This window comes from Hippocampus comes, unplaced genomic scaffold, assembly GCF_001891065.2.
Source record: "Hippocampus comes isolate QL1 unplaced genomic scaffold, H_comes_QL1_v1.1 scaffold161, whole genome shotgun sequence".
Taxonomy (NCBI): domain Eukaryota; kingdom Metazoa; phylum Chordata; class Actinopteri; order Syngnathiformes; family Syngnathidae; genus Hippocampus; species Hippocampus comes.
Window position 1 is genome coordinate 156947 of NW_017806067.1, and position 18599 is coordinate 175545.

The window sequence follows — 18599 nt, forward strand, 5'->3', positions numbered from 1 at the left end:
AAGTTGAATGGTGGCTACGGGATAATTCTTACTTGTTGAACACCTTTCATCCAACCATGGTGATGCTGCGGTGCTGGTCTTTGGGTTCTGGCTTTTGCTTGGCAAGTTTTCTTTGCCATCCGATCCAACCAAGGTGACTGGGGTACAGGTAAAAAAAAAAAAAAAAAAAACGCTTAGGCAAGGTGCCTCAATGCGATCTTGAACTCACTGTTAGCATCGGTTAGTCCCCTTTGGATCAATGCTGAAACATCAATAAACATTAACATCAACCTTTTCTTAGTATTTGACGACATCCAGCCTGTTTGCGCTCATTGGCAAGAATATAATGAGGTGAATGTAAACCAGGCTTTTCCACGCCAGAGGTGAGAGGTGACGGGACAAAGCAGGGGTCAGGATGTGTCTGCCCTACAATAGCACAAATGTCCCTGCTCTTAATTACATTAAGGTCATATAGTGGGGAGCTGTGTGCAAACAAGACAGCCTATCAAGCACGCAAATCAGAGGCTCAGTGGCGCTGTGTGTGTGTGTGTGTGTGTGTGTGTGTGTGCGCACGCAAAGCTTATTATGTAGAGTGCTTCTCAAAGCGGAGCTTCTTCATTTTGTGATGTGCAAACCAGCAAAATCCTGTTAAATGGCACACTGGTGTCATATTAACTGTGCCTGTGGACCAGTGAGGGGCCCGTTGCCACAGCAACCACACCAAACACCCGCGCCAGGGCCCTTCCTCTTTCTCCCTACACACACGCGCGCGCACACACACACACACACACACACACACACACACACACACACACACACACACACACACACACACACACACACATCTCAAGCTCTCTCTCACCTCTGCCGGACATTTGTAAACACTGGAGGAAAAATGTTTTATTTAACTTGCCAACATATTGTCAACATCTGAGAGCGCTTTGGGGGACTTGGGGGACGAGTGCTCGGTGAGGGGGCAGGGGTGCGGGGAGAACAGGCGCTGCAGTGCATTTTGGGTCATCAAGGAACCACAGTGACTGTTGCTAAGGCACGCAAAAAAATGTGGGCTTTTTTTTTTTTTTTTTTTTGTGGTCAGAATGTATTCAGAACAAGATACAGTATTTTATGCCTGGAATCCTGTTGACCCAAAACATGAATGATTTAGCCCTCTCCAAAAAGGTGAAACTTACTTTTTCAAGGGGATGGTTTTTGTTGAACTCCCGGTATCTGCAAAATAAACATAAATACAATTAAAATGAATGGCTGACAGATAAATAAATATAATGTCCTTGAAAAAAAATAAAATATAGATATATAGATAGTGGATTTAGTTTCTTGGTGTGGTCAAAGAGCATTGACAGCTATTCTTTTCCGAAAGACAAAGCAAGTCCAAAATAAACACATCATCACATCACACAAGAAAAGTCTGACGGTAGCATTACGAGGGCTTTCACGCCGCGGCACACCGGGCGCTGCCCTTTGGCGCCCGTACAATCACAGAGCACTGACCCGCGCCGGGCTCCGCGGGCGAGAGCCGAACTCCCCCGCGACCGCCCCCCGCGATGCACCGTTATTTCCTCATCTCATCAATCTGTCAACTAAGCCCTTTGACACGCCGCCGCCATTTATTTGGGCCTCTCTCAATATGGTTGCAGCTTTTTAAGATTAGTCACCTCACCCAAGAGGTCTGGACCCCCTGGCTGGTGCCACGGGACACCGGAAGGGGGCGCCTGGGTGAGAGGCGGGGGAGGATGGCGAATATAGTTGCTCGAAGCTGTGACAGCTATCAGGACATGGGACACATTCGTGAGGGCCTATAAGTATTGCCTTTTTTTGAAATCATTTTGATGCATCACTGATCATTACTGACTCAATGGCAACCTGCTAAATGGTGAAAAAAAAAATCTAATGAAAATTTTCAGTCAACCATCTGCTAACTGAATGTTTTTTTTTTTTTTTTTGTGGGTTCAAGAGTTGGAGATACGCTTTGCGGACTAAAGTATTGGGCCATTCCATTTCCAGGAGGTGAAAGGGAGAGAGAAAAAAAAAGGAAGAGATGGGGTTGTCCATTTGTTTTGATGATGGGATGGATGTGGAGGGGGGAGCTTCTGGGGGTCGTGTAGGGGGATGTACTCAACTCACTCCAAAAGAAACTATTCAATTTATTTTCAAGTAAGGATGAAAGGACGACTCCAAACTGTGTGTCGCCTATTCAGCGCTTAAAAAAAAAAAGAGAGCAAAAAAAGAGAGACAAGGCTGGGGAAGGGGGGTGGGCATGTATGGGGGGGAGTGCATAAATTTCATACACACAGCAGACAAAGTGATTGTGGCTCCTCCCCCTGCCCCGAAAAAACTTTTCTGTCCCCCTCCAGAAAACACTTTCCCTGCTGAATGGCCACCTATTAGTGACTCCATTATGGCCGCGGGGCTTTTCAATGGCTCCTCACTGTGAGTCTTTATCAGAGTCGGCCGTGAATACAGCCTGGCCCCACCCTCACCAAAGACCACGCCACCAATCAGCTCCCATCCCAAATCACACCTGCCATCATGAGCTCCCCTATGAAAACAAAACAAATAAATATGAATTGATGCGATGTAAGGGATTTTTTCCCCCTGATCAATCAGCGTGGGCAGGATCCCAAAAAAGTAAAAGCCCCAAATTTTGACCAATCTATGTCGATCGGTCTCTGGGACAATAACATACAGTTCATGTATGTGAAAGTTAATGCAATTTCCTCAACAACTTAAAAACCATTTCTCAGCCCAAATTGCAAAATTGTTAAACTGCGATATTCAAGTTATCATACTGGCAGAATCTGATTTTTAAAAATAAAACTTATTTCCAAGTCAATAAAATAGGTTTGTCATTCAGTCTCTGTGTGTCCCACGACAAAATGTCCTACGCCAAGTTAGCTGATCTCCATAATACCAGCACTCCACCCCACTGCACAGCGCCTGGCCGCATTGTTGCCGGATTATTCCAGAGTTAGTTGGAAGAAAGAGACTGTACTAAGGGGGAGCGGGAGGGGGGGGACTAATAAAAGTGGCGTCTTCTTTTTTTCCCAGTGAGAGGCCAAAAACACCTGCAAGAGAGCCTGATTGTTGATCTTGACTTTATCTGCTCTCCTAAATGCCGCAATGTACAGTAGGACACTGAATGCAGCACGTTCTATTCATCAGCGGCCCCTTTAAATAACCTGTCACGCTCTTTACAGCTGCACAAAAAGTACTTTTGGGGGCCTTTGAAAGAGCCCTGGCACAAAGCGCGCAGTGAGTAAATATCAAGTGGAGTGTTGATACTTTGACGGAGGCTCGGGGCGGACTTTATGATGAATTTGGACGCATTGTGGGCCGGCCGTGGCGCTCACCTCGGCAGGGAACCATCTGCTCGCTGTCAATGCATCACCTGCTCAGATCAGTGTCGCCACGGCAACAGGGGCTGCTGTGAATTAGAAGGGGGGGGGCGGGAATAGGACACCAGTGGTGGACGACTGTCGCCCTCTGGTGGCCAGTCTGGTCCAGAGGCGTACATGTTCTCATCTGAGCGACAATCAGTCATCAAGTCCTTGTTATAATAATGATGATGATGCTGACGTCTTTTGTGTTACAGGAAGCGGAAGCGATTTGCACTTGGAAAGCTGAGCAAACACACATCTGAGGACAGGAAATGAAACCTGCCCGACGAGTGAGGAGCCAGCTGTGCGTGCGTGTCTGTAGCCACGGACCCCTTCAGGTTCCAGGCCGTGGTCCGTCGCACACCTGAGCCATCATCTGCAGACGGCGTGTGACGGGGGAAGTGTTGAGTGACAGGTGAAAGTGAGCCGCTCGCCTGCAAGGGGTTACCACCTTTTGTGCGTGATCGGGGAGGCGGCGAGGGGCAGTGACCTCCCCTCATTGGGGTGGCTGGTACTCGTGGTCTTTGTCGGACTTCATCAACTCAATCTTATCTATATCTTGCTGTTGTTTGGGATGCTAACAAGATTAGCCAAGAAACACTAAGCATCTGCAGGGAGTACTTCCTGTTGACACTTGTCGCTCCAATTCCAGATTCGGAAGGAGGGAGGAGGCTGATCCTGGGAGACTTCCTGTCAGGGCCACGTGCGAGGAAATAAAAAGTCAATTATGCAAGGCATTGAGCGCGATTGTCGGCGTGCGGAAGGACTGTTGCCCATTCCCAGCAAGCCACGGTGGCGGCAGTTAAGAACCGGGGGTGGGGGGTGGAGGTGGGGGGTAGACTCCATTATGCCGAGTGAGAACAGCGCATGTGGCCGAGCGGCTCAAAGTTTCACTCTTTTCTCCGCGCCCCCTTCCAGTCTCCCCGTAACAATGATCAGTTGGCCGCCCCCCGCTAGGAGAGAACACGCCAACGACATTCAGGGGAGCAGTCCGTTAAATCATGGGAATCGCGAAAAACACAATTAGAAGCCCTAAAGCAATGTTACGCTCTGCCTCCCAGGACAATACTCAGGCCTTTTCTTGCAACCAAACACTGCACTGTACTGTGCACGAGTAGCGGCGGTTATCAGTTCGAAAAAGGGTGGCGACACCTGGTTTATCCAGTGCTTGACTGATGTTCCTGTTTTTCTTGTAAAATTGTACATTTGGTTCCAAACAATAAGGATATTTTGGCACGAAATAACATCATTTGGGTCATGACTGCCAGAAAAAAAAAAGTCAAATTGTCTTATCACAAAGCAAACACTGCCATCTTCAAACTTTTGCCATGTGTCCCCGTATAGACGAGCTCCACCGTGCTGTACAATAACACCAACTAGTGACCCCCCCCCCACACACACACACACACAGATCTGTACCTCCTATTGATCCATCCAAAAGGACACCTGTGCATCTCATGCTTAGTCCTCCACCGCCCTCTGGTGGCACCTGTGGACATAGCATCAGGGATCAATGGGGAAAAAATGAGTCACTCTGAACACAAAGCTGCTTATTTATCAAGGAAATGTGAAGGGATTAAAGGGGAGCACGTATGACAGCTGCGGGTCCAAGAGAGAGACACAATCGAGCTTTAGTCCGACTTCCCGCGATCCCTGCATGAATCTGATAAGCTAATGAGCAGTTTGTCCTCATTTAATCGATTCTGATCGGCTTCGGGGGAAAAATGGGCCGCATTGTCTCCCTTGGAGTTAGCACTAATCCGTAAAGATAACATTTTGCGGGCATTTTGCTGAGTAAATACGAATCAATTACGGGCATGCTGAACTCAAAATAGACCATGACCTGAGATGTTTTGCAGCCAACGCACAGAAATAGAACGGGAGTTGGAACTGACTAAAATACATTCCAAATGCACATGCAGAGGCCTCATGAATAAAAGGAATTGTGTTTTTATATTTATGACCAATTGCAAAATAAAACTTAAATAGTGTATTGTGTGTGTGTGTGTGTGTGTGTGTGTGTTTTTAAAGAAGTCAATTTACCAATTATTTCATAAGATGACAGAAACAACAAAAAAAATACATTGCATTTCATGCATTTTACAATGCCCCATGATTACGACAAAAGTTATTGGAATCTTGAACATGTAAATCAAAGGCAGGCCAACTTTTTGTCCTCAAAAACCACATTTTAAGTACCTTATTTATAATTCTATCATGACGTAAATATGAACTTGGTCAATGTTGTGTAAATGCTTGGTGAGTTTGAGCAGCCGAAATCAACAGTCAGCCTTGAAGCCCAAACGGAAGTTGGCATTTTTATGTCTCCTTGAGACTCCCGAGACCAACAAACGAGAATTGAAATTGCAGGTCATCACCATCATCACAAGCGCAAACAGCTGGGCCACATGGGCCCACCGCAGGTCTGTTTCACAAGCGGCGTCCCATCACATGCCAGCGCAGAGGGGTGTGTGTGTGCGCGCGCGAATGTGTGCGGAGTCACGTGACCCGATGTGTAATAAGAAGTGGCGGCCCCGCGCAATAGAATCCAGCAAAGGCAAACGCTACGCACACAAACACACGCGCGGCTCACCTGCACGCCAGAGAAGATGGACGCGGCTTACAAGAGGGTCAACGGGAACTCCGGTCAGGACGCCCAGCCCAATGAACAGGACAAAGTGGTAGGTCTGCAAATAGGAAAAACAGGTTTTGAATGTTAAACAAGGTCAAAATGCTGTCTTATGGGATGATGGGTGTTTCAGCAGGATGTTTAAAAAAAAGTCAGTCAAGGTCAAAGGAAATCATTCGAGTAGCTTCTATTTGTAGACGGCACACAGCAAAAAAAAAAAAACTTCAATCATTGATGTCAATATTTTGTGTTTCTGACAAGCCCTTCATACTTGTGCTGCATGAGGTCCACCAACCAGGATAAAATTGTGCAACTCTAGTACTATTTTCAAGTGTATCAAACGTGCCTTTCTGTGATAGAATTTGTGTTTTTATTTATTTATTTGTTTTGACTGTTTTACTGTATAAGTCTGTGACAAATGCATCACACCTGTGTTGCATGTTGTCCACCAGTCGGAATTGCTCGGCATTGCGCAATTCCGCCACTGTGGAGTCAAGTTCCCCAACTGGGATTGTGGAATCTTGCCCAGCAATCCTGGTTGGTGGATTGCATACAACACAGGTGTGAAGCAATTTTCACAAGGAAATGCCACCTTTGTTCATTTCCTGTCAAACAACAATACAAACGATCCATTTGTCTTCATGTTTTGTTGGGGAAGATAAATTAATTATGTCCAATGCAGCCGTCCGTCTGTACGGAAATAGAAGCTGTTATGATTCATATTGTTATTTGTTTTTCCAAACACTGCTGTTATTATTCTGAACTCGAATGGCCGTGAACGGGTATTTGGCCTTGAATATTCCGGGGACAATGGCCGGAATGTCCGCGGATCCTCTGTGGCAAAACAGCCGATGAAATCAGACAATGAGCTCGTGCTTTGACTCACAGAAAAAACGTTTGGGGTTCCGTCGGTTTTTCCTTTGGTTCTTCAGGGGGCGTCCGTCGGATTCCCCGGCTTCTCCCCAAACATAAATGCAGATGCCAGTTTGGGTCAGCAGGAAAAAAAAAATAATAATAAATTGTTGTTGTTTTGGTCGTTAGAAGCGGCGCGGCTCCATGTACCTGGAGGAGGAGACAAGCAAGAAGAACGAAGTGGTCTCCTGCATCTTCTCATTGAAGGAGGAGGTGGGCGCCTTGGCCCGAGCGCTCAGACTCTTTGAGGTATATTCCTCTGTACCACTCGAGGGACCAGTGTGGGGGGAAAAAAAGCGACTTTATTGCCTGTAAGGAAACAGACAACACGGGACAAGAAAGAAGCTGACAACTGGGCTCAAGTGTGGAGCGCAACCCAAAGTATTGATGAATTTAATAAGAGATCAGCAAATTTACTGGTTGCATATGCAAGTAGATGAACACCCCTTATTTGCGTGACAATTTAGAGGCTGTCTGGAGTCCTGCAAAGATTTTTTCTTCTTTGCGCTAAAATTGACTGAAACTGAAATTCTAATTTCTGTTAAAAAACAAAAAAGAATTTTGAACTGTAAGGCCTATGGAGGTAAATTCCTTCCTAATTATCATCAGGGAATGCGGCAGCTGACTTGGTTGCTGTTTTCATGTGATTTGGCAGAGGCATTCAAGACCAAAAGACAAATTGTCCCGACTTCAGTGAGCATGTGAACTAGCCCAAGAAAAAGAAAAAAAACAACAAAAAAAAAAAAACAAAAACTGTAGTAAAGGCCTCAAAATGTGGATCCCGGCTTGTTTTTTGTGAAGCGACCTTTTCCAAGTGGCCCCATGACTAAACAAACGGCGCTTATCTCGCATCGATCCACTGAGTTACACGGCCAGGCTGAAGGTGACTCCAAAACGTTGCTGCTTCAAGTTGTCCATTGTGACTCGAGAGCACTGCGCCTGAGATTACGTTGCCATAATACATACAGTACAGTACTGACTGACTCCGCTATAAAGAAAGAAAGAAAGAAAGAAAGAAAGAAAGAAAGAAAGAAAGAAAGAAAAAAAAAGAAAAAAAGAAGCAGTTTGATGAATTTATGGTTAATTTTCCTGTTTAAAAAAAAAAAATTACGAATAAAACCTCTGCCTTGTTTTTGTTGAACACTTAGAGGCCTACTAGTGACTGTATTTCAATGCTGGTCATTATGGTGGTACGTGAAAAGCCAAGGATCTTATTGAGGTGGCACCTGGTGTAAAAAGTTTGAGAACCAGAAAGTGCATCGTAAACTATGAGTACGACTTATTAATGCTCTGTCATTGTTACAGCGTAAAACGCTGTATTAACCTGTGCTCAGAAAGTCAACTACGCCAACATGACGATGCCTGACCCCGTTTTATTTATTGATTTGCAGAGACTGCGTACGTGACTTTTTGCTCGAATCAACATGGATTGGCAGCACTTCTATTATTTAATCATCAGCGGTGTCATGGTTACGTACGTAGAAGTGGGCCTCGTACTTACCAAAAAATAAAAGGCTAAAACAACATTAAGGAGTCAACAGTTAAAATTGTTAAATATGCCCGCCCCCCCCCGTTGTGTTTATTGCATTTTGTTTTTTTGGGGGAGGGGGTTTATATACGTAGGGTGGAGGGGCGGTAGTTGTTAAATGGAAACACAAGATCCTCTTTGGACCTATGAGCTCAGGCTCTCCCAATCCTCCCCCTGAGCCTCCTCTCACCTCCTCCACAAAACAGCCCAAGTGCCCCACGACTTCGTCCGCACGAATGGTTTGATGAGGCCTTCAACTCCATCTCAAAAATATCTAAAGGCGGCTCAAAATCCACGCGTACGACTGTGTCACCGTTTCATCCCCAAATTAAGGGGATGAAAATCAATTTAAAAGAACCGAGTCTGAAAATTCTCAAGCGCTCGCCGCTCATGTGAGCCACCGTGTTTGCGATCTTTCGTGTTTCCCATGCGGCGTGTTTCATATGGCATCATTTATGGTCCGTTTCTGCATAGTTGGGGCTCTTTGTGGCTTTTAATGAAGAACCGCTGTGGAATGACGATACAATGTACACGTTCAGCACATTCACAAATCCACCGATTGCCCATGTGCAGTTGTTTGGAAATCTCACTTGCAAAGACTTCACAATTCTCCTCCTTTGATTTTCACGAGGTACGGCTTGGCCCGATGAGGGCGGTCAAAGCTAGCGGGGCCGGGCCAAAGTTCAGAGATGTTCTCCAACCTGACGCGGCACTGACTTCAAATTTATACATCCAAATTCAAGTCAGACACGTTCAAGGGGACGAGCGAGACTGACTGCGCCCGTCCTCTGGCATGGACGAGCATTTCAGGAGCGTCACATTCTTCTGGGGACTTGGGAGAGATGCCGGCGCGCATGGCTTTCAGGAAGATGCGATCAAGACAATCTGAACCAGATGTGGCAATGACGGGAGGCCCCCTCCCGTTCCAATTGGCCTATCGCAAAAGAGAGCACCACATACACCCTCTCCCATATGCTGCGTATACCACGCAAAGTTGCCTTCCAGCGGCTCCCAAACATCCGCACCAGTCATATTTGTTTCATGACTTCATGTTTTCTCGGGTACATGGAAAATCTCCGCAAATTGGCTCAATGTGTGCGCAGACTAAGAATTTTGAGGGAGGATAAGCAGCGACCATACAGATTTGAGACCCCGTCATCAACTTCAGGACCTCACATTCGCAAAATTACAAATCATTTCTCCGAACTGAAAGTGCAAAAAAAAAAAAAAAAACAAAGAAAGAAACTGTTGTTTTTCCAGAAGTGAATGCAAATCAACAGTAAAAAAAAGTTTCTCCAAAGGCTTGTTTTTTGTTTTTTACAATTTTGTTTGTTGTGTCTGTGGACTTTTTAACCCCTCTGGGAAAAATGAATGCGAGGATAAAATGTTTACTTTAACAATAATTGGCGCCTCCAGTTTGGAAAACCACTTTGTAAATTTTCCTCTTAGTGTGTGTTGTGGGCCAAACTGACTCGATCTCGAGTTTAAGAAACGTAGAAAAATCTGTTTTAAAAATATATCGATATCTGGGGATTGAACCGCTCTCGCTTTATTCTTTTTCCCCGTCAAACACCGGCCAATCAATACAAAAGTGAGAGACGTAAGCGAGCTAAGGTTCCACTGACACAGAGTTCAAGTCCAAGAAGAGGAACCTGACGGAGGGGGGGGTTATGAGGGTACAACACCGCTACCTTGTGCTCAAACGAGGGAAGTGCAACGAGGCACTCGAACAAGCAAGCGTACTCACCTCAATCTTCTTATCCCGGTGCCGTTTTTCAGGAGAAAGGCATCAACCTGACGCACATTGAGTCCCGGCCGTCGCGCGTCAGCCAGGAGCAGTACGAGTTCTTCATCAGCGTGGACTCCAACTGCTCGCCGGCCCTGGACGATGTCATCGAATGCCTGCGCACGCAGATCAGTGGCCAGGTGCACGAGCTGTCACGCAACAAACAGAAGGACACTGGTGAGAGCCTTGAAAAGTATTCCGCAGACGAATAAGCATCTTCATTCGCGGAGGGAGAAACGCAGGTTGCCAAGGTTGGAAAAGCTGGGATTTGGACAGAGGTTTGATAGCCAGTGGCGTGCGGTTGCACAGAAATTACGGTGGGCCACAGTGGCCTCTAGAGGAAGTAAAAGGGCCGCCGCCAACAAGCCGGTCTGTTCTGTTTAGGAGCCGTGTTGTGGCGCTTCCACTCACTCATGGACAGCCATCGTCGCCGGCGAGACGGGTGGCTCGCCACCCCGGCGCTGATCCCTTTATTAGTTGTTTCCAGAATGACATTAGTTTTGCTCCTCACTACCAACAGGCCTGGCGGGAACAGGGGCGCTCTGTGTGCCTCCCGGGCGGGTCCAAACTCGGGCCATAGGGAACACGGCGAGGTTAGAGCAGGCCAAGACTGACAGGCCCTGCCGGGATGCGGCCGCTGTGCCGGCCGGGGTCAAGTGGACGAGACGATACTCATGGGCCCGTTGCGAGGGAAGTTTGTTAGAGCCTCATTGTCTCCGCGCAGCCTCGGGCCTTTGGACCACATGGCACGAATGGAAATTCATGAGTGTCTTTGAGGGTCATAAATCACAAGCACAACAAGCAGATGGCTTGTGTGCACTGCTCTGCCGAGTGTCAACATGCCAAGACACCGTGACGTCCAACGGGCCAAAAGGCGCGCCTGCATCATCAATATCTATTTGCGCCGCTCCAGCCACACAATGGTTGACCGACAGCTATTATGACCAGTTACCAGTCAGAAAAAACATGGCAGCAATCGAAAAATTTTTCCAGATTAGATTTTTGGGACTTTTTTTTTTTTTGGCGGGTTCACCCATAACAGACATGCCTGTCAAATTTCATGCTCGCAACAGAAATTGGGGAAAGAAAGGGGAAATCCCTCAAAATGGCAATTTACAACGGCCTGAGAAAGAGGAGGAACCAGAATCACAAACGTATCGCCCTCATTCATTGACTTAAAAACTCTACCCTGCAGTGCCATGGTTCCCCAACGACATTCAGGACTTGGACCGCTTTGCCAACCAGATCCTCAGCTATGGCTCGGAGCTGGATGCCGATCACCCGGTAAAGTTGTGACTCATTTGTGACACGCGTCCGTCTGTCTTCCGACGCCCACGCGGCCAATGAAAGACGCGGCCTGCGAGAGATGACAGGCCGCCTATTCTCATGGAAACGCACAAATTGATGTCACTGCTTTCATTGGGGCCCCTATAATTATAGATAATTGCTCCCTTTTGCCACCATCATTAAAGCGAAATATATTCATCATAAAGCTGAAAACCCCTCTACAAAGGCTTCATCTGAATGCACATTTGCATGCTCTCATTGGGGACCGAGCGCGTGATGCCGTCAAAGGACGCAGGGTTTCGTTTGGCCATCATTTGGGAGATCTAACACGATTTCCCCTTTTGTTTGTGTGTGTGTGTCTGCTCACCAGGGCTTCACAGATCCAGTGTACCGCAGTCGCAGGAAGGAGTTCGCCGACATCGCCTACAACTACAGACAGTAATTGAACACTCAACCGTTTGGAATTACATCAAAAACTCTTACCGTTAGCTTCCACACTTTATGTGGCAAAGTAACACACAACTGAAATCGGTGAAAATCATTGACAACCCCCTGCCTTGCATATTCCCGATTCAGAAATCACTTGGTTTCAGCGGTCGATGGGCTCTTTGTACCTCCCTTGCGTAATTGTCTTTCTGAAAGTACTTTTTACTGATTGGCAATTGGCCGTTCAGGTGCTTCAAGTTTGCGTCTTCTTCCTCTCAGTGGCCAGCCCATCCCTCGGGTGGAGTACACAGAGGACGAAAAGGCCACATGGGGCACCGTATTCAAGGAGCTCAAGACCCTGTACCCAACTCACGCCTGCCGTGAGCACAACCGAGTCTTCCCGCTGCTGGAAAAATATTGCGGCTACAGGCAGGACAACATCCCACAGCTGGAGGATGTGTCCCGCTTCTTGCAGTGTGAGTTGCATCTTCTTGGTCGTTCCTTCAGCTGTTGTTTTTGACGCACCTCCATCCCTCCGCAGCCTGTACTGGTTTTCGGCTTCGCCCGGTTGCCGGCTTGCTTTCCTCCCGGGACTTCCTCGCCGGCCTCGCCTTCCGCGTCTTCCATTCCACGCAGTACATCCGCCATGGCTCCAAGCCCACCTACACACCTGAGCCGTAAGTGTGGGCCGTAGAGTCCAATTGGACGACACAAGTTGTCACGAAGGATTCAGGGTTGGTTTTTTTTCTGTTCCAGTGATATCTGCCATGAGCTCCTGGGGCATGTCCCGCTCTTTGCTGATTCGGGTTTCGCCCAGTTCTCCCAGGTAAAAAAAAAGGCCCTGGGGCAGGCTCCCTCCTCTCTGAATCTTAATACCCCACCAAAAACCTAAAGCAGGGATGTCAAATTCATTTTTCTTGCAGGCAATGTCAAAAAAATGTAGGGGTTCAAATCTTGCCCCCACACCCTTGGCCTGGCGTCTCAATGGCTTCTCTTCTTTATTCTTCCAAACAGGAGATCGGTCTGGCTTCTCTCGGCGCCCCGGACGAATACATTGAGAAACTTGCGACGGTGGGTTCCCGCATCAAACTTAACATTCTCAATCGAGTAGGGGTTAACCGTCCTTCGCTTGTGCATCAGGTCTACTGGTTCACCGTGGAGTTTGGCTTGTGCAAGCAGGGCTCCGACACGAGAGCATTTGGAGCGGGATTGTTGTCGTCGTTCGGCGAGCTGCAGGTGGGTTGGTTTCTGCGCTCAGGCAGTGGGTCAGTGGTCCGTTTGGGTTAAATGTGTCACTGACTTCGCCTGGCCAGCGGGGAGCGGGAATGTGGTTCAGTAGCTCGGCGGGTGGGCCGAAAGGGCGTCTACGGTGGTCACACGTTGCATCAGCAGAGGATGTGTGCTCAGACGAGTCCAAGGGGGGGAAAAAGCCAGAGGCCGTAATCGTACTCCACTTCCTGTTTTCAACAGGAATCACAAGGCTCATTGACTGTCTGAGCAGCCGCCGAATGTGTCATTGCTTGTCTTGCAGTACTGCCTGACCGACAAACCCAAACTACTTCCCTTTGACCCCGAGAAGACCAGTGTCCAGAAATACCCAATCACAGAGTACCAGCCGGTCTACTTTGTCGCCGAGAGCTTTGAGGATGCCAAAGACAGAGTCAGGTATGTATGTTGAACTCCAATCCACGATTTCACCCGACAGTCGACTATTCCTACACTTGAGCAAGCGGCGTACGATCGACAGTCACCGAGCCTGTGTGGGCCTTACAGGAAGTTTGCCGGCACCATTCCTCGGCCCTTCTCTGTGCGCTACAACCCGTACACCCAGAGCGTGGAGGTGCTGGACAACACCCAGCAGCTCAGCAATCTGGCCAACAGCATCAAGAGCAAGTTCCCATCCTGGACCATCAAGCCTTTATTTTGATATGCTGCTTCCTAACGTGCTTTTCTTCTGTTGGTTTCAGGTGAAATGGGGAAATTATGCGAAGCCCTGAAGAAATTGGAGTGACATCATGACTGACTGGCCCGAAACTTATTATACTCCCCTATTAGCTTTTTTTGTATTAAAACACATGTCAATATAAACGGGATATAAGAAAGAATATTATTTGCCTCTTACTTTAGCAAATCGTGTGTAACCTCTAGATGTCGCTATGCTCTAAATGTGTTATTCCATTAATACTGTATTGTAATATATACAGATATACTAATATGTGATTTTACATATAATACAAAATTTGCATCATTTTAATTCAATCCCCCCCCCCCACTTTTGTGCATGGAACTAATAAACTGAGGATATTAATACTGTGGTCTCAATTGTCCCATTTTAACAAAACAGTAGGCAGCCGTGTTGCCCCTGTGCTATATTCAACCAGCGAGGCTAAAAATACACAGCCTTTTTTCCTCACCATGAATTATTTTTCGTAACATTGATGCAACCCGTGAAGAAGACCTGTTTCGGTTGAATGGCTATCACACTGTGATGTTCAGTAACAAGCGGCTGCTCAATGACTCGCTTTTGGCTCTGTGACGCAAAAAAAAAAAAAACAGGAGTACCCACTCATCTGCATTCAGCCCACGGATGAGATGCTATTTAAATGGCTCGGGCTCACACCGGAGCACATCTTGAGACCATGAAGACTGACAGCAACGCATGCCAGGTGGCATCCATCGGCGGCCGAAGGCAAAGTTTGATCGAGGATGCCCGGCGGGAGCGCAGTGCCGGAGGTCAGCCAGGGACCTCACGGGGGGTGGACGCGCAAGTTTTTGAGGAGAAGGAGGGCCGAGTGACCCTAAACGTGCTGTTCCACCTCAGCAACGAGAAGAATGGGGGGTTCTTCAAGACAGGCAAAATATTTGAGGTACTAAAAGTGAACTGCGAATATTCGGGGATTGCTTGGTACTATTTCAACAATGTGTGTTTGTCACCTTTGCAGACATTCGACGCCAAGCTCCTCCATGTCGAAAGCCGGCCGTGCAAAAGGTCCAAGAACAGCACGTCCGACTTGGAATTCTTCGTCAAGTGCGAGGTGCACAGCTCCGACCTCGAGGTCTTTGTCAACTCACTCAAGAGAGTGGTGGATAACGTTAGGTCCATCCCAGAGGAAAAAGGTGCGTGTTGCATCAGAGCGGGTCAGTGGGTTGGTCCATCCAGTTGGGGAAGAAGAAGGAAAACAAAGAAAGCTCAATTTGCTACTTTTATCTCCATCGCAGTCCCCTGGTTTCCTCGACAGATCAAGGAACTGGACAGATGCAACTTGTTGATCACCAAATTTGATCCGGAGATGGACAAGGACCATCCAGTGAGCGCCCAATAAAAGCTTGCGTCAGCTATGCGACGGAAAAGACAAGCGTGCACAAACAAGGTGTCACCTTTGTTGCAGGGCTACACAGACCCAGAATACAGAAAGCGCCGAGCCTTCATTTCAGAGCTGGCCTACAGATACAAACAGTGAGTGGAAAAGGAGAGCACCTCCTAAATGCCACTCGGTTGTTAATTCCTTTTGTCCGGTTTGTTGTAGGGGTGACCCGCTGCCCGAGGTGGAGTACACAGCAGAAGAAACAGCCACATGGTGAGAGAACACGCGCCTGTTGACGGCTGCAGAAAAGTGACGACACGTGACCTAAAACAAAGACTGTCTTCAAAAAGGAGGGAGGTATACAAGAAGCTGCGGAGCATTTACGCCAATCTGGCGTGCCGACAGTTCCTGGACGGCCTGCAGAAGCTGGAAAGCGAATGCGGCTATGGCGAGGAGCGCATCCCTCAGCTCAGAGACATTTCTGCCTTCCTCAAAGGTGAATAACATACACAGCCACTCACAACGGGAGGCGACGGATTAGTCGTAGCTGGCCGACGGTGCGCACCTATGTATTGATGAATAAATCCGTCAGAAGTTGGAGTGGAATCCTTGGTCATCCCGGATTCTTCACTGCAGCAATTGCAGACTTCCAACTAGCCGGAGGCCTTTTTCTGTTTTTAGCGCACAAAGAAAGGCGCACGATTGAACAGACACAATCCAAAATGTGCGAAGAAAGTCTTCAGAGAAGAGCGGATGTGCCAGATTGTCGTCACTGTTCACTTCGTATGGGTGTCAGCTAACACCTCCCAAAAATTACGAGATTAGTCAAGTGATGGGGGGCAGAGAAAAACGAGTTCTTCTTGAACCGGTCCCAAACACAGCTGCACAGTGCAAAGCTTTCGTCGCCTTTGAGATGAAAATGTGGTCCTCCCCAGAAAAAACGGGATTCCAGCTGCGTCCGGTTGCCGGCCTGCTGTCCGCCAGGGACTTCCTCGCCAGTTTGGCTTTCCGCGTGTTTCAGTGCACGCAGTATATCCGCCACGCGTCGGCGCCCATGCACTCTCCCGAGCCGTGAGTCCCGCCGGCTTCGTCCTGTCCACCCCCCGGATTGTTCCTTTTACTGATGTTTGACCTCCTCCCACAGGGACTGCAGCCACGAGCTGCTCGGTCACATCCCCATGCTGGCAGACAAAGAGTTCGCCCAGTTTTCCCAGGTAGGCGGCGCATCGTATTTGTTGGTTCTTTTGCTTGAAACGCCACTGACGGGTGTGGTCACTGACAGGAGATTGGATTGGCCTCGCTCGGAGCATCACAAGAAGACATTGAGAAATTATCTACGGTAAGAGATATTGCCCTTAACGGTGATCCTCGGATTGATGAAAATCTTCGGACGGAAACATTCCAAAGAGGCTTTTGGCTACTGGAGGAGGAGGAATCGTTTTGGTGTGAGATTTGAGCCGCACCTGGTGGCAAAATCTAATTGCTGCATCCGCTTTGCCTCTTCTTATCTAGCTTTACTGGTTCACTGTGGAGTTTGGCCTTTGCAAACAGAATGGGACGGTGAAAGCTTACGGCGCAGGACTTCTCTCATCCTATGGAGAACTCGTGGTGAGTATGCACAATATTCAGGAGTGCGCAAAATCCTTTCCGTTCCATGTGCCTTGACTCTCGCCGACCATTCCTCTAGTACGCCCTGTCCAACGAACCCGAGTACAAGGCCTTCGATCCCGAGGAGACCGCCGTGCAGCCCTACCAGGACCAAAGCTACCAGCCAGTTTACTATGTCTCGGAAAGCTTCGAGGATGCCAAGATGAAATTGCGGTATTTGCTTTGCGACCATTTTGCAGGACACACTTCGAATGCAACAATCACCCAACGGCTTCTGTTTCCGTGCACAGGAAGTACTCTACAACCATTCAGCGACCATTCGCCGTGCGCTATGAGCCCGTCACCTGCAGCGTGGACGTTCTGGATGAGCCCAGCAAGATCCAAACTGTCCTGTGCGAGACACGAGACCACCTGAAGATACTGCAGGGTGCCTTGGAGAAGCTCGGCTTCTCCTGAGAACAAGGGCAGACAAATCGACTGGAGATGGATGACATCCGTTCAAAACGAGAGTCGTAGTTTGCCGTTCACTTGTCTCAAATTGCTGTCTCTGGTACACATGGTATTACGAACAGAAATAAAGGTTTATTTTTCGCGACGGCGTCTCTTTTGCCGACATGTTTAGGGAAAAAGCCAGCAGGACCAGAGCACTACATAAGCAACACTTGCTCACAGGCCGTTTGTCTCCAAACTTGACAATTTCCATGTCGGGAAATTCTTGGAAGGCGTTGACTTGCATGTGTTGTTAAGCAGGGAGAATGAGCCCATTATGAATGATTTAAGTATCAAGTTGCGTCCGCCGGTCAAAGTCAGAGCCAACGGTGGGGCCTCGCGGGCCGACAGGGCCAGGTCAGCGGGACCTCACAGTCGACCAAGAGCTTCTCGCAGCCGCAGCGAGTGCTATTACTTTCATTTCCTCCGGAGACTGGAGACGGGCAGCTCTTTGAGCTTCCGACCGCGGCCCAGGTTTCTGATCTCCTCAGGCGACATCAGAGCAACGCCGATCGATAGTCATCACTCCACTAACAACACAGTCAGCTCCTCAGATCAGCCGCCTTTCTCCCAAACCTTCCAATAATTCCCATGGCCAATTGTTTTAAACCCTGAACTGGCCTCTGCGGGAAGCCCGGGAAGAAGAGAAGAGCGATTAGGGAGTGGCGAGCGCAGGCGAGGCCGACGTCAAACACGACCTCAATCCTTGCTTCCGAGGCTTTCAAAGCCACAAATCCCGGAGAAACCACGGCCAGGATGCGGGTCTGCCCGAGGGCCAAAGCGCAGCAGGTTTCCGCGGCAACGATTAGGAGATCCAGCGAGATTCTTGCGCTCAGCGCGGCTAGCCACAAATCCCAACAGGCTGTATCATCCTGACTCCGAGCAGAAGTGTTTGCATGGACATCCCGAGCCGGCTTGGCGTGGTTGCCTCCTTTGCAGATGGGAGCGCGGGTCGGTGGGTTCACTGAGTCCTGTGAAACGCGCGTGAAGTTCATGATTCCTTTCTCAACACTTTGAGCCTCGCAGTCAACAAATCCTCTTCGCACAAGTTCAGCGAAAGGACATACACTCACTGTGAGGATCCTGACTGACAACGCTAGGAATGAGTCAATGACAAACAATGAGTATCATAAATGCAGGTACATGAATATAAAGACTTACTATGCTGCATTCCCATGTGTGTTTGGCTGTAGCGGTTCCTCCTGCAAGGTCACTATATATATATATATATATATATATATATATATATATACAC

The 18599-nt window shown here is 48.2% G+C and overlaps 2 protein-coding genes and 2 long non-coding RNA genes across 5 annotated transcripts; 2 read left to right on the top strand and 2 right to left on the bottom strand.

Moving 5' to 3' along the window:
- Window positions 1-40: 40 nt before the first annotated feature.
- LOC109530137 (uncharacterized) lies at window positions 41-7032 on the bottom strand. Of its 2 annotated transcripts, none has more exons than XR_002170955.1 (6): window positions 6890-7032; window positions 5968-6061; window positions 4794-4863; window positions 3348-3492; window positions 1170-1206; window positions 41-137 (listed from the first exon to the last, which is right to left on the bottom strand). It is a non-coding gene; the product is annotated as an uncharacterized LOC109530137 (long non-coding RNA). The 2 variants fall into 2 exon arrangements; XR_002170956.1 differs by lacking the exon at window positions 6890-7032 and adding an exon at window positions 6433-6879.
- pah (phenylalanine hydroxylase) lies at window positions 5920-14252 on the top strand. The gene is made up of 13 exons (XM_019893668.1): window positions 5920-6055; window positions 7045-7164; window positions 10223-10406; window positions 11425-11513; window positions 11887-11954; window positions 12222-12418; window positions 12484-12619; window positions 12699-12768; window positions 12957-13013; window positions 13083-13178; window positions 13474-13607; window positions 13716-13831; window positions 13910-14252. The coding sequence occupies exons 1-13, from the start codon at window positions 5984-5986 to the stop codon at window positions 13951-13953; spliced, it is 1383 nt and encodes a 460-aa protein (XP_019749227.1). The 5' UTR covers window positions 5920-5983; the 3' UTR covers window positions 13954-14252.
- LOC109530142 (uncharacterized) lies at window positions 8403-10266 on the bottom strand. The gene is made up of 2 exons (XR_002170962.1): window positions 10191-10266; window positions 8403-8950 (listed from the first exon to the last, which is right to left on the bottom strand). It is a non-coding gene; the product is annotated as an uncharacterized LOC109530142 (long non-coding RNA).
- A 235-nt stretch (window positions 14253-14487) lies between the features above and the next one.
- On the top strand, window positions 14488-18552 carry th2 (tyrosine hydroxylase 2). The gene is made up of 12 exons (XM_019893666.1): window positions 14488-14809; window positions 14885-15059; window positions 15162-15250; window positions 15332-15399; window positions 15470-15520; window positions 15598-15743; window positions 16183-16318; window positions 16392-16461; window positions 16530-16586; window positions 16760-16855; window positions 16935-17068; window positions 17146-18552. Exons 1-12 carry the CDS (start codon window positions 14546-14548, stop codon window positions 17309-17311), a joined length of 1452 nt encoding a protein of 483 aa, XP_019749225.1. The 5' UTR covers window positions 14488-14545; the 3' UTR covers window positions 17312-18552.
- The last annotated feature ends 47 nt before the right edge of the window (window positions 18553-18599 follow it).

Coding starts and splice junctions, on each gene's coding strand:
- pah (XM_019893668.1), top strand. CDS start 5,984: ATGGACGCGGCTTACAAGAGGGTCAACGGGAACTCCGGTCAGGACGCC. Junction 6,056..7,044: donor CCAATGAACAGGACAAAGTG/GTAGGTCTGCAA, acceptor TTTGGTCGTTAG/AAGCGGCGCGGCTCCATGTA. Junction 13,179..13,473: donor CGTCGTTCGGCGAGCTGCAG/GTGGGTTGGTTT, acceptor CTTGTCTTGCAG/TACTGCCTGACCGACAAACC.
- th2 (XM_019893666.1), top strand. CDS start 14,546: ATGGCTCGGGCTCACACCGGAGCACATCTTGAGACCATGAAGACTGAC. Junction 16,856..16,934: donor CATCCTATGGAGAACTCGTG/GTGAGTATGCAC, acceptor CCATTCCTCTAG/TACGCCCTGTCCAACGAACC. Junction 17,069..17,145: donor GATGCCAAGATGAAATTGCG/GTATTTGCTTTG, acceptor TTCCGTGCACAG/GAAGTACTCTACAACCATTC.